This window comes from Cinclus cinclus, chromosome 3 (assembly GCF_963662255.1).
Source record: "Cinclus cinclus chromosome 3, bCinCin1.1, whole genome shotgun sequence".
In the NCBI taxonomy this organism is placed as follows: domain Eukaryota; kingdom Metazoa; phylum Chordata; class Aves; order Passeriformes; family Cinclidae; genus Cinclus; species Cinclus cinclus.
The window spans coordinates 86,113,706-86,128,784 of record NC_085048.1 but is presented as its reverse complement, the minus strand read 5'-3'; the positions used below and the strand labels follow the sequence as shown (position 1 = coordinate 86,128,784).

At 36.2% G+C, this 15,079-nt stretch overlaps 1 protein-coding gene across 1 annotated transcript in view; it reads right to left on the bottom strand.

The window, feature by feature from the left end:
- Window positions 1-15,079, bottom strand: part of SRBD1 (S1 RNA binding domain 1) — a 116,047-nt gene that overhangs the window by 84,719 nt on the left and 16,249 nt on the right. The window contains exons 10-13 of the mRNA XM_062489239.1: window positions 14,082-14,189; window positions 7,891-8,048; window positions 6,626-6,716; window positions 5,471-5,578 (exon numbers count right to left, since the gene is read on the bottom strand). Coding sequence (XP_062345223.1) covers window positions 5,471-5,578; window positions 6,626-6,716; window positions 7,891-8,048; window positions 14,082-14,189 — 465 coding nt within the window. The remainder of the gene's footprint in view (window positions 1-5,470; window positions 5,579-6,625; window positions 6,717-7,890; window positions 8,049-14,081; window positions 14,190-15,079) is intronic.

The following is a 15,079-nucleotide window of genomic DNA, read 5'->3' as shown; positions in this document are numbered from 1 at the left end:
CGCTACATAATTTAAAATGTTTTCATTGACTGTCTTCTTCACACACATTTTAAACCTGCTTGTTCCTCAAAGTAGTTCTTCATTGTTTAGGACTTCTCATGGCTCCACTAGAGCTTGAAGGAGACAAAAGCAGAACAAAGGTTCCTCAGTGCACATTTCAGATGTGTGCATTGTTTCCACTGAATATGTACTCCTTTAGCCAAAACTTTCCAAACTACTTTCCACCTTCTGGATCAGACAACTAATGACCTAAGGTGTGTAGGAGTGCATACATAAATGTGTCATCAAGAGAGTTATATAGCTTAACAGACAAAAATAACAGCTTAAAGGAAACACAATCAAAAATAAATAGGAATAAAGTTTCCCATATCCCTACCCCCCTTCATACTCTCAACAGACTTGAAACAACTGCATTAATGCAGCAAGCAATGGCTTGTAAAAGGATGCAAACCAGCTGAAACATTTGACAGACAATGTTAAATACCAGAGGATTCATATCAACCACTTTATTTGAAAAGGTGCTTTGAAGTTGGCTATCTTTCATGTACCTCTTTCATGGCACATTAATAAGGAAAACTGAGATGGGGTAAATTAAGTCCCAAGGTCATATCTAGAGTTACAGCACTGTGGGTACCTGATGAAATACGGATTAATGCTGCATGAGCACTGAATAAATAAAACCACTTCTGTTAACCACTCAAACAAGTTTTACAAGTAGTTCTGAACTTTATTCGGCAACTAGACTTCAGACATCTTAATCCCCCCACACTGCTTTGAAACCTAATTATCATAATGTGAACCCAAATGTTAGGTCCTTTTCAAACTGCGAGTGCTATGAAGCAGAAAAGTAATGGGAATTAAGCTAGTGTAACATTAGAAATGTAGAGGCATGGAACTTGAAAGTGGCATTTGTTAAAGCTGAGAGCGCATAATGTAGATATTCAACAACATAAAACACACATTTAAATTGAAAAGGATATTTAAAGCATGTGCAGACACCTATAAAATACAAGTGGACCTAAAACCCCATAGAACAAACATTTCTAAATCAATTTCTTGCCACCAAGGTCCAACTTCAAAAGGTATTACAACCCTATTCTACCTTAGCAGAACATTTCTAAGTACTCTAAAGCAGACAATTTAAGCATTAAAGAAAACCCAATGAGAACTTTACAAGACATTACAGACTTTCCCCTATTTGTCACAGTACAGAAGTGTTTGAACTTAAACAGCAGCAAATTATTAATTACATTGCTTATAAAGTCTTGAGAGTAAGAAAAGATTTTGTTGTGTGGCAGAACAGGATTTTGCATCAAGTTTAAAACCAATTAGACAAATTAAACACCAACCCATCTAAACAACAACACAAAGTACACTTGCCTGGCTGCATTCTAGGCTGCATGTTGAAAACAATTGACAATTCCTGACACTAATCAAACTTACTTTTAAATACAAGCTGAAATACTTGATTCTGAGTGTGCATTAATGCAGCAGGCACATAAGCAGAGTCAGACCAGTAAGAATGCTTGTATTATGACAATAAAACCATTGAGGTTGAAAGAGAAATTGTGATTCGATTTTGCCAAATACAAGGATTGAGCTGTTTGTTTTGTCCTGCTTTAGCATAGTTCACCTGTCATTCTGATAGCTTACATTTCCAAGATGCCTCAAATTGACAGCAATCAAAAAAAACCACAGATTCTTGAAATATTTTTTCAAGAGTTTCATTTAATTCAAAAAGGCCAATGAAATCCTTAAAGTTCATCATCTGCCATGTTAATGCTGAACACAATGTTGTTTCATTTACATTTCTGGTCCTGTTAAAACAAATACACTTGTCTAAACTAGAACATCTGTTTTGGTTATAATACAATGTGTCTTTGGCAAGAACTCACAATAGAACCAACATAAATAATCAAGAATATTTATTGAACCTTGTAACAAAAACTGATTTGTAACCAAAAACCCAAAGACTAGATATGACTGTCCCTGGCTCTAGTCCAATCCTAATCTAAGTCAATAAACACAGCTCTAAAAAGGAAACTACATTTAAAAAAAAAATTAAAATAAAGTCCTGTAGTTATTTAGGTTGGATGTAGCTATCTGAAAGCATGTTAGTTACAAAAATAGTGAAAAATATTTGCTTTAAATCAAAAATTGTCAAGCTGAGTCCAGACAGGTTTTAAAGCCACATGAAAAAATCATGCCATATGCCTCATTTCCTACTGCTGTCTTCACTGATTTGTCTTCTCTTTGGAAAATTTCAGTAAAACTCTACACAGCTGATATTTGTCATTTCAAAGTATTTTTTATTTTAACCACTTGTTTTTCATATATTAACTTTAGCCTTCATTATTTGTGTGTGCATCAGCTGTACACACCTTTCTGAAATTACATATTCTATTATTGCCTCATTTCCCTGGAAATGAATGATTCTAAGCTCTATATGATAAACTGCATGGAAAAGTACAAACAGATTTTAATTTTTTTTATAATCATTCCTGATCCTATTCTTCACTGCTAATATTTCCCAAGGAAGTCAAATCAATACCTACCCATCAGCCACCTTTCTGAACAACAGCTTATGTTGAGAGTTTTGCTTTTAAAGCACTATAAAACAATCCAACCTCATCTGCCAAGCTCCTTTACATTTGGACTCCTTTAAGGAAAAAAAATTCAATGCAGATACAATTAGTAATTCTCTAAAACTTGCACACAGCAACGAGCTGATGTGTTTTTCTGGGCAAGGATTTCCACCTTGATGCAGCTCAGTGCATCCCTATGAGAAGCTGAAGGCTTGGGAAATGGTATCATGTTAGATGCAACTGACTCATCATTGTCAGAGTTCAAGTACTGGATGGGGTTTTTTTGTGTTCTTGGGGGTTTAGGTAGTTTTGTTTTGTTTGGGGTTCTTTGTTGCTTTGTTTTCCCCACAGTTCAAACACCATATTGATTAGCAGATCCATCCTTTACTTAACACTGCAACCTGCTGAAGCAGGCCTTCTTTAAGAATTAACTGTTTCAACAACGGCTGAGTTTTTTTTTTATAGATTTTAACTGAAAATGATTCATAAAGACCATTTCATCCAAAAGCATACACAGGTTTCCACACAACTGATGAGATACCTGTATTCAGCCTATGTATAAACGAAGTCCTCATACTTTAAAAAAAAAAACAACCCTATCATGAGAAAACACCTAATCTAGGGAAGACTTTGAACATGGAAGCAGAAAAGCTGTTTGTGATCTGAAAGCACATACTCTGGAGAACTTTACTATTTAAAAAGAAGAGGATCAGAAGAGCATATTCTTCCAAGTCACCTTTCACAATTCCCCTCAAAAGGTATAGTTATCCCAATGTAAACCTACTGTCACCTATTGCTCAAACAGTAACACTGTACTAATTGTTCCTCATTTAGCATCACCTTTTTTAACTCTGACTGACAAATCCCAGGCATTTCACTGGATTATCAGAAGTGGGGGTTAGATGGCTGGACTCGTTGTACCAAGGAGATTAATGCTTTCTGGAGCTAGAAAGGATAAAGTAGCTACCTTTCAGGATTCAGCAGTATGGCTTGGAAACCCCAACACTTGATAAAACAATGAGATGTACATGAAACTGGTTTATCAGGAAAGGGTTTATGGGAACCCTAATCTTCATGAAAAAAACTCAGTACAGACTGACAAAATGTGAAGAGAGACAAGCACTGCAAAATGCAGCCTGTAAATAAACACACATACATAAATTCACACACACAGGAGTATACAAAGTTCAAGAGCCCCAGATGTCACCTACAGCATGAAGAAAAAAAAAAATCACATTGCTTTAACATGCAGTACCTCACAGTTCTGCACACAAATTCTGAAGTATGGACTAGCTCTTTAGCAATCTGCCATTTGAGCACAACACAAAAAAACCATTAACAACATAAATATATAAAGAAAAATATTTTTGATTATGTTAATCTTCAGGATATAACATGTCAAGTTAAACAACTGCATTACAGATTTTTGCTATCAGGAGTTTTGGAGAATGTGAAAGGTTAAAAAATTATTGGTCATTACTAGAGAAAGCAACAAATTGTTAACCTTACTTCTATCTTATATTTATACTAATTCCTATTACACAAGAGCTTTTATCAGTTCCAAGAACTTGGTTACTTAAGTACTACTTTGAATATTTTCACCCTGTTTATAGTTCAAGGTGATAAAATTTTCAATCAGATGAGGTAAACACAGTGGGGGGGGAAAAAACCCAAATCACAATATTATACAAAATCTTTCTGTGTAAACTAGTATATGATCAATAAATAAACAAAACCACTATTTCAGACAAAGTGCTTAGAGCAACATAATGAACTTTTAAGCTACATTAAGTGAACAATAGTGTAATTAAGCGTTTGCCAAAACCCACACAGTATGAAGTGTTTTACACTTCCTACAGTCATAAAACATTGTGGTTTTGCATTGGATTCAGTAGAGAGGATGCCTAATTTTCCAGAAGCTTGAATAGCCTCTTCCCTTGGCAAACAATTACAATTACAATTAAAAAACCTTTACTACACCTCCTGGAATAAAAGAGTGATTTAAGAATGGAATCTTGTGCAAATTTAGAAACAAAGAGCAAGAGGGATCACACTGTAAGTTTGTAGAAATAACACTTTTGTTATGTATCTGTAAGGCCACTTCCTAATTTATGAAAAAAGGCACCTTTAAATGTATATAATAGTTTGAATGGCAAAAGGCCATAACCTTCTTAAAAATATAGAAGACTTATTTCAATATGCTAAGACTAAAAAACTAAGCACTGTTGTTAAAGGTCAGCACAAAAGATAATCCAAGGTAAATCACAAAAAAAAATACTTTAGAAAAAAATAAAGGCGGGAATTTAAAAAAAAGAGAGTAATGCAGTTCTGCATGATAGAAAACAAAGTGATATAATACAGTTTCCATCAAACCAACAAAAGAATACTTTAGCTCAAATTCAACAAACTAATGGATAAAATTTGAAGTCTGAAAAGGATAAATTTTTCACTACTCTCCACTTGGTATTAACACAATATTTATTTCCACATCATTTAATTCCCATAGGATTAGCAAGCATTCCATGCCTCAGACAACAGAAGTTTTATCAGGTGCAATTAAACCTCATTTACCAAGAAATAAATGCACAATGTCAAAAGGGTCCTTAGCTGTTAGTGTTGCTATATACTCACATACTTTGTTACAATAATAGCAACAGAGTAAACCTTAGAAAGAAAAAAAAATGCTCCAGTGGGTCTCCCTTACTGACTCAGGATAACTACTGTCATGCCTCAAAGAGCTACAACCAGTTTTCTTTGGCTAGAACGTTGGGTCAAGCCTGACTCAAAATACAGACAAGGCAGCAATTCAAAAGTTACATCTAAAACTACCTGTTAAGTTAAAATATGCTGAACAAATGAATCATATCCCAGCAAAGGGATCTTACCAGTAAACAACATCCAGTGGTGCAAAATATTTCTTCATAATTAAGTCAGCAAAGTAAGCTTCTGTTTCTCTGCAGGCCGTTCCATTGCCAATCACAACAGTGCTGCAGCTTTGTGTGGGTTAAAAAAACCAAACAATTATTCTTAAATATTCTTTTATACCTCTTCATGCATAGTATTCAATCCACCACAGTGACCAATAGATCTGATTTTAGATAACAAAAGGCCCAGATGTAATGGGGAAACATTCCTAGAAGCAACATGATGTGTTTAACAGGTTTTCAATGTGACAGTTCATGAGATGAATCAAAAACTTCAACTTATTTGTAATGGGATTACAAGTGGTAATATAAGCAGAAAATAAAAAAATGATACTTCATATTAATAAATGCAATGTTATTTATAGTCCTCATACACCTTCACCTCATATTTCCCTCATCTGGTATGAGTCATGAAAAAGAACAGAAGCCAAAGCAATCAGCATCTTCATTCCTTAATGGGAATATCATAGTTTCCAACAGCTTGCAAGGTCATTCCCTCTGACTGCCCACACCACAGCCAGCCACCAAATCACCTTGTTTAAAGCCAATCTAATGCTGACAGAAAAACTGGACTGTATGCTGTGGCAATTCAGCAGCTGACTCAGTATACCAGATGTCTGTCCACAGACACAGTTGGACACAAACTTTTAATCATGCTGCCCCTGTTTGTAATTCCATCTGGAGATCTACCTTTGCGGGATTTCCTTTGCTTGACAAAACTCTACCAAAACTTAATGTGGTTTTTGGAACAGGGAAAGACTGATGAGTGATTTGGGGGTGGAGACGGGTAAAAACAAGAAGGCTAAACTTATTTCTTAGCTGAATGCTAATTTCTGTTCTAAAAAATAAATAGATTAACAGAGTTTTACAGGAATACATTCATAGCATGAAGCCATACTCACAGCCATGGCTTGATTTCATCTGCTTCTAACATATATGTACTGCAAAAGCATGAACACATAAGAAAAAGCAAGCTCTGAACTAGACTAAAGAAAAAAAAAAACCTCCAGTTAAATCACTAGAATTCTTATTGCACTCAAAATCAAGTTTATCTATAGTGAAGACTTTCATTTTGTTTGGCAAGAAAGAGCAATAAATGAAGTTTCTTTAGCATACTTGTACTGCAGCAGAAGCCTCTTGATCTTCTCAGCTTCACGAAATCCTTGACCAGAATGCAAGTAAACTACATCAGTATGGAGTATCTGACCTACAATGAAATACAAAGCCATTTGATTAAACCTACAAAAGTCCAAAAGTTATATCCAGCAGAACTACTGAAGTTACTTTGATGATTCACAAACAAAGCTTCGCAATAAGCCATTTTTTCCCTTTGATCTTTATGTCCATTTAGAAGAAATGCATAGTGGGCATAGGACAAGAATGCTTTGGCTGGCAAAGAAAAATAAGTTAATACACTTTGTAGTTCCCTGTAGGCATATTGACATAAGAAGTAATGAGCACCTAAACCTAGTTGCAAATATAATGTATTATATCAAAGAGAAAAACAGCAATTTACTATAAAAGATTTATTGTTTCAGTGTAGTATAATTTACAAATCCAGTAAAGAGTAATGAAAATTAGAAAGTCTAAGGACTTGCAATACAGGAGTTCTAGAATTCCAGTGCTAGCTCTTATCATCCCATCTGTCCCATTTGGAAAGAACTGTATTAACTAGAACTGATATCTAATGGTGCAATGAAAGCTCATAATCATTTACCTCACCTTTATTGCCTTCTACAGAACACACCTTTCTTTACACTCTCCTGGGGTGGATATATTATTAGGCAAAAAGCAACAACAAAATAAAAGGAAAAAAATAGTTTTTGCATAGGCCTAAAGAGGTGTGTATCACCTGAACAGACTAGGACAAAGTGGAAAGGCTCTGTTCCATATGTGAACAAAGAATATTTGCAGGAACAGTGTTTCTGACTTCTTAAGCACATACTTAACTTCTGACATACTTAAGCACATGAACAAAAAGGGCTGAAAAGGTGTCCAGATGTCCAAGATATTAGCCATGAAAAAAGCAGTATTATAGAAAGTATTTAAATTCAAATTCTTTGTTAAACAATAAAAATGCCAGGTGTTCTCTTAGCCAACTACTGAGCGGCAAATAATTTAAACCTGCATTCAGGAAGACAGAAGGCATTTTAAATTCTATTTAAGAGAGCAGCAATAACACCAAGGAAGTCCCTGGAATCCAGGTGCCAGAAACTTAACCTTAAGCTAGCTGAAAAAAGGAATTTATACAGCAGGATGTGTGGAAAACACTAAAAGTTTCACAAAAAAAATTGATTAAAAAGTAGGTTTTGAAACTATCTTTACTATAAATGAGTATGTTTTTATCAGTCCTTCCAAAAATGTTTGGAATTAAAACTTACTGGTTGGTGAAATAATTGCCAACTTGCATCCATGTTTGTAGCCAGGATCTACTCCCATCAAAACACGGCCCCTCACAGGGCTGGTCAGAAGCAGCTGACGGAGATTTCTCCCAAACATCATCACAGACTCTTTCTCTGCATCAGATGTCAACTTGGACCTTAGAGGGATGGAAATGGGGAAAAAAAAAATATTTCAATTAGCTTTTAAATACACTTATTTATTGTTCCAAAGTTGTAAGGCTTGTTCCATTCATGTTTCCATCATCTTTAATTAAGTGTTACAATTCAAATCAAGTTGTTGACACCTGTTCCAAAAGGATCAGCTGTATCATCTCATTCTTATTCTAAGAAAGTAGGTCAACATAAGTACAAGAGAAACACTTGTGAGAATGTGTACTCACCAACTACCATTCAAACATCAACTCAATTTTGAGCAAAGAACAGCTTCCTTTCAAAGCTGATACTAATTATAAAGAAGAGTGGATTTCAAGGAAGCATGGATCAAATTCATCATAACTTCAGAGTTCTAGAGAAAAATCACAACCCAACAGAAAAAGGGTGATGGCTTACACTGAGAAGTACCAGAGAGAAGCTGGAAGGATCCCTCCAACTAATTGCTAACAGACCATGACTCCTGCGGCATTTAATTTTGTCTTTGGATTACTTCATTCAACAGACATTACAGAAGCATGAAGACTTGAGCTTTTTCTCGAGGGTATTCTGATTCCTCAGAACCTAACTGTAAAGCTGCTGGGGCCACAGTGTCCCCTTTCTTTCCAAGTCATGTGAGGTAGTGCAGCAGGGACTAACTTAGAACTTGAAGCACAAACACTTACTGCAGAGTCTTACAAGAAACAAATTAGCCTTGTTGAGTGAAGATGTAAAAGATGCATGATGTCATATTTGCCATATGTGCCAGCAAGACAATGACTGACAAGGACAAGTATTTTTGTCATGGTATGGCACTTTTCAAAACAAAAACAAACAAACAAAAACAACAACAACAACAAACAAAAAAAAAACCTGAAAGAGTTATGGGTACAAAAATATTCATCACCTCACTAATTTCTTTTTCTTTTGCAGGTACTCATTACCACATGCATATGCATTACATTGTCAGTTACTCCAATAATTAGGGAGTCAAAAGCAATCCAGTAAAGCCTTCATTAAAATGTAGCCAGTGCCCTTATCCTCCTTTTCTTTTTACCTATCACTGAAAAAAACCTGTTATCTCTGTTTATCAGTTTTCTACAGAATGGCAAAAACTTGCATTACAGTTAACTAACCCTATCAGAATGGGACAGGGACAATTACTTAAGTTTTTTAGGTCAATCAATGCACAGCACAAGTAGGCTACACATAGTTCAAGGACAACCTTCATAAGGGCCATTTGACATGATGGAATATGATGCTGTTTTGAGTTTTTGGTTGTGGAAGAACTCAAAAGCCTGACTTGAATTTGCTCAGGATCCAACCAATCAACCAGCTCAGCCCTGTCTCATCCCACAGTGGTACAGGAAGAACTAGTGAGTCCTCACTGTCCCTCATTTGTAAAGTAGTCCAGAGAGAGGTCTAGATCCTCTTTTACACATTACTGATTGAACATTTCCTAGGGAAGTGTGCAACAGCAAAAGGCTCCCTTTCATCCATGCACTCTTTATTTCTGCATCGGGTAGATGAGATAATCACAGACACAACTACAAGTGAGATGGCGAAGAGCATACATGCATTTTAAGGCTCCTTAGTTCAAACGTGCCCTCAGCAAAGAGCAGACACTCTGCATATCACCACCAAACTGGCTGCACCAGTTCAGCTAAGTTGTCCCTCTATCCCAGTATTCTCTCTCCAGGTCTTTCTCCAAGCAGCTGCCTAAGCAGCTGATAGAGCAGCACCAGCATCTGTTCCATCATCTTGTCCTAGCCTCCAACTGCTTCCAGAGTATTTCCCGGGCTTGGCATGACTTGTCTCCTTACTAGCTTGCAATAGAGCTCTCGCTTAACTATCCAATCTCCTCCTGAAGATATATTTCTTTCATCAGTGGAGTCTGTTGGCAGCGACTTTTGCAGTCCATCACAAACTGTGTAAATAGCTGCCACCTTTTGGTTGGAAACTGATTCTTTTAATTATGCTCCCCTAAGCCTTATACTGCAGGGGAGTAAAAATTTATCCCTAAAAACCTTGTTTCACTCTTCACACATCATTTAACTCTAAGTCCTCCCTTTTCCAAGTTGTAGTCATAGTGTAGCCATTCTTTTTCCTTCCAGAGAAATTATTTCATTCCTCACTGCCCTTCACTGGGCCTTTTCCAGTTCCAGTCAATTGTTTTCCTACTTCCTATCCCCCTCCCCATGTGAGTGGACCAAAATGAACAACAATATTCGAAATACAGGCCAAATAAATCAATGATTCTTTGTCTTTATTGCTTAACTAAATAACCTTATCTTCTAGCACTTAACATTCATGTGGAGCTACCTTTCACGCTGCCAAAGCGCCTCTCCTGTGGCAGGATAGCTCAGAGCTAATAGTTTTACTTCTAAAAAGATAACTACTTCCCCTTGAAAGTATATTTTTACACTCATTCCAGTGCATTTCAGTTGCCATTCCATTTCTTGATGAGTCTTACAGCATTCTTCTCCTGTTTTTCAGTTCTCTAAAAAAAAAAATAAATCTAAACCACAGAACAAGCTTCTTCAAGGGAGAGTCCAGAGAGAGAACAATTAGATGCCACTTATAAGAGACTAGAGAAAACAAAAGCAAATACCTCAGCCTCATAGAAGTATGGATCTTCTATATACACACATAACAGAGAATCAACCAGTCACCCATGTATGCAAATGAAGGTTAAAAGTGGCTTGTAGACAAGAGAAGGGAATGCCCTTGGACCAGAGGCTTTGTACAAAGACAGGCCAAGTTCCATTGTTCCATCTATCCCAAAGATACAGGATCCCAGCTACCCACAAGGCCAAGTTCTACCACAGTGTAAATTCCTAAGAAGGAATTCCCTTCCATCTAAGAAGGGAGGCTTGTGTAGGAATTAAAGTTGCCCCTAAACACATGCTATCAGTTATGTCAGCCTTATGGAAATCGTGTTCAAAATTGGCATGGATATATAGCAATTTTTACAGTAACAGGAAATGTTACTGAAATTGCCAGGTGTGTAGGGGGAATGTCCTTTCTACTACGTAATATTATGTATTTTAAAATTTCAAATATAGACATCTTTTTTCTCTGTCTCTTACTCAACACTTGTATCAATTACATGATCTACTGTCTGAAGGAGTGAACTTAATTTCCAATTTGGTGTAATAATTTGATCCTTTAGAAAAAAACAAAAAGAAAAATAAACCCATCAAGCTACCCAAACCAATCCAATATCTTTCTCTTTTTCAGTGTATTACTGGCTTCATCCAAATGGCAAGATGTCCAGATCCATGCTTTTCAAATTTAAGACAGTTCTCATTAATATGGCAGAGATAAAAGGCAGAGAGGAGTCATTCTCTCTAAATACAAGAAAAATGGCTATTTTGGAAAAAACAAACAAACAAACAAATAAACCTCAAAACTCTTCAGTTCTTACTTTATGAAAAAATATCAATCAAGTCAGGACTCCAAGCTCCTCCCTTGAAATCTACAAAGCACTCAGACTGTGTATCACTAATAGGTGCATTGTAAAGAAAGCAAATAACCTAATCATGACCTATTAGCTTCTATATTCAATGTTCTAAGATTCAGTTTTTAAACTGAGATTTAAAATTCCCCATTTCCATGTACAGTCTGAGATGCAATCATTTCTGTGAAAAAACACCTGCAAACTAGCTTCAGGTGTGAAACAAGATATACAGAGAAATGTTTGTGTCCCTGAAGACAGAGGAGAGAGAGTGCTCTCTGCAAGAAAGCATGGAAAGTTATGAAAGGATTATCCATTAAAATAATATACCCATGCCACATCACTTGCATGAAAATCCCTGATGGAATCATTCCATGCAGTACTGCAGCAAGTTAAAATGTAGTTCAAAGAGCCAAAAGCAACACTGGACATTATTATACCAGATACAAGAAATTATATTTGACAGAATGGAAGAAAGGAAATTAAATGATAAATAAGGTAATCGTCTTGCTGGCAAGTTTCATTCTTCTTCTGATCACTAGGAGCACCAGCAACTTCAATACATTCTTGGAAACTTTCTGTTCCAACATTTAATGATAATAATAAAAAAAAAAAGCAGCAGGAGGTGGGTTGGAAATATTAATGCTAAAAGGAGCTATTGAATACTTTAGCAGCCCTTTGCACGAGTCAGGAAAAACAGCTCCTGGTGTGTCCGGAAAGAAAATAGGAGGAGGATAAGGGTTAAGTGGTCAGGGATCAGAATGCTGTCAGGTGCTTTGAGTTCCTCTTTATAGGAGAGGTTTCACATTCTCCTATCCAAACTCCACCAATCATGCAACACCACTAAGAGTGAACCTAAGCACACATCCCCTCAGGAGCTGGCAGCAAGCTTCATATTCTTTTCATTGATTACTCGTGAGCTACATCTAATAAGTAGCAGGGCAGGAAGCCTTTTTTTTTTCCCCTTTTGATTAATAGAACAGAAAACCTTCAGCAACCTACTACTCCAGCAGTCCTCAAAGTGCTACATACAACACAGGCCACAACAGTCCTGTCCTACAAATCACTGAAAAAAACCACAACCAAAGAGCCTTGAAGCATCCCTACATCTAAGGTTGCTTAGTTCTCTTAAAACCTAACCCCACTAAAAAGTAGGTATTTTCTCTTTATTTTAAAGAAGTTTGATTGCAGAGATGGCTAGGAATGACAACCATTTTCACTTCCACGTGACAGAAGCCAACAAATGAACTCTCCACCATTTTGACCACAATAGACACAATGCCTCCCCTATGGTAGCTACACGTATTGTGGTCACAAAACAACAAGTGAACTCAGTGTTTCTAGAAATCTGTGAAATTCCAAGAAACAAGAAAGGCACACTAATTAAAAGCGGTGAAGAAATATTGCTTGCAAAGCAATAAGCAAACAAAACATACTGCAGTGAAGAACCTCAAAAGCCACTAGAAATACATGCTGTTAAAATCTTGAGCTGAGGGTTCTTTTCAGAGAGGTAGAACACAGATCATTCTTGCAGTTATGTTCATGAAAAGGTGTCAGGAAAACAACTCCAATTCAAACACAAAAGCACACCCAAGAAGGTACAGAAGAAACACATTTCACAATGTGGTTGCTGATTTTAGGTACTAGGTATATCATTTTGATACAAATAATTTCAACATTTCTGGTCCAAGAAAGAGTCTCTTCAATAAAATTCATTTTCAACTACCTCAAGAAAGCATTAACATATGAGATAGCCTTGCCAGAATGAAGCATGGCAAGTTTTGAGGAGCTTCTCTGGTACTGAAGAATCAGACCGTAAGTACTGTTGGCTACTAAGATAATGCTTTTAATTGACAAATTCAATAATTTCCACTATGTGGTAAACTCCTATACTACACCACGATATACATTATTTAATTCATGCTTATTTGATACTGAGTTTTAAATTCCCTTTAAATATAGAACAATATTACAGATCTTAACAAGTGACATGATATCAAATGACGTCATTACTACTGACTTTTCTAGAGACATCACAATACTCACAAAATAGTATCAGACTAACACTCTAATTAGTTTGCCACAAAATGCAGCTGGCAAACAAAAGGGGTGTTTCCAACCCTAACAATACTTCACTGAGTTCCATTAGACAGGTAAAAGAGTCAGAACAGTGTCACTAACGGTACTATTGCTATCACACAAGAAGAGATGCTGGGAAAATTCAGTAACATCATGGTTTATGTTATTACAAAAATAAAGATATAACTATCATGATAATACAGTTCTAAATTGTACTTTATTAGATACATGTATGAGTATCTAGCATATCAGCATGTAAAATGTCTTCACAGAAAGATCATTTCTCTACCGTAGCCAAAACTGTATAGGATCAGTAATTATATCTATAGAACCAAGACCACAGTTTGTTTATTCTGTAAGCACAGAGCATTAGAAACATGCTGATATTTTCAAACAGATAAATGATAAGTCTAACAAAACACTGCGGAGAGAATTGCTAAAAAAAAAAACCAAAAAACAAAAAAAACCCCAGTAATATGAAAATACAGATTTACTCCAGGTTTACCTGAATTCCCTACAGAGAAGAGGATATATAAGGCGTTTATATGCATCCTCTACAGAACTCTGGAACAGCCTCATAAATTCCGGTTTTAAAAATTGTTTTGGTTTCCATCTGCAAAAGATCGGAAGAAAAATAAAATAAATATTTTAAAAACACATGCAAACAGCTAGATAAAAAAGGAATTTTCCAAAAAGGCTTCTACATTGTTAAATCTTATAAATTCCAGAATTACTACAATAATTAAGCAACTAAATAATGAGTTAAACATGATTGGAATGAGAAGTTGCTCACAGTTCTAATACCACACAAGGGTCAGCTAGGCTTTTATACCTGAAAGACAAACAGCAGAGCTTTGTGTTCCTCCAAGACACTACATAAAACATGTACCAAGTTAGTGACCACAGACAAAGTAAGTCTTTAAGGCTTGTGCCATGGAGTTCACACAGGATCTGAGAATTCTGACTGGAAACTGAAATAACATCAAACATTAAATTTCATTTTTAAGGCTGCAATCCCATCTGGGAACAAACTCTCACGCCATCCCAAGGAACAACTCCAACACTCAAAGCCAGCTAAGCAGCCCCTCTCTGGCTCTGTCACTAACCATTTTTCTGTGTTCAATTTCAGAACAAAGTCTTTGGGACTAGTAGAGCTCTAGTGTTAATGGTAGTAGATTCCCTCTCAAGCCAGAGAGATGCCATTTTCTGGGGAAAAATACAATCCATAGGGCCAGGCATAAGGATATTCCTGAGTTTTCTACACAAACACAAATTGCAAGGAAGCAGATGCTTATACAGGCTAGGTAAACATTCTGTACTTGCAAAAAATTTTACAATATTCTTAGACAGCATCTACACAGTGCTCAATGCAACAAGGAACTCTAGTCTTCCAAACTCACTTTCTACTGCAGGAGCATTAAATGCTAAAAAATCTGTCTCAGAAGAACACAAAGTTCAGAGTATTTGCTACTAATCCACTAGGCAGCAGTGATACTGTTTTGT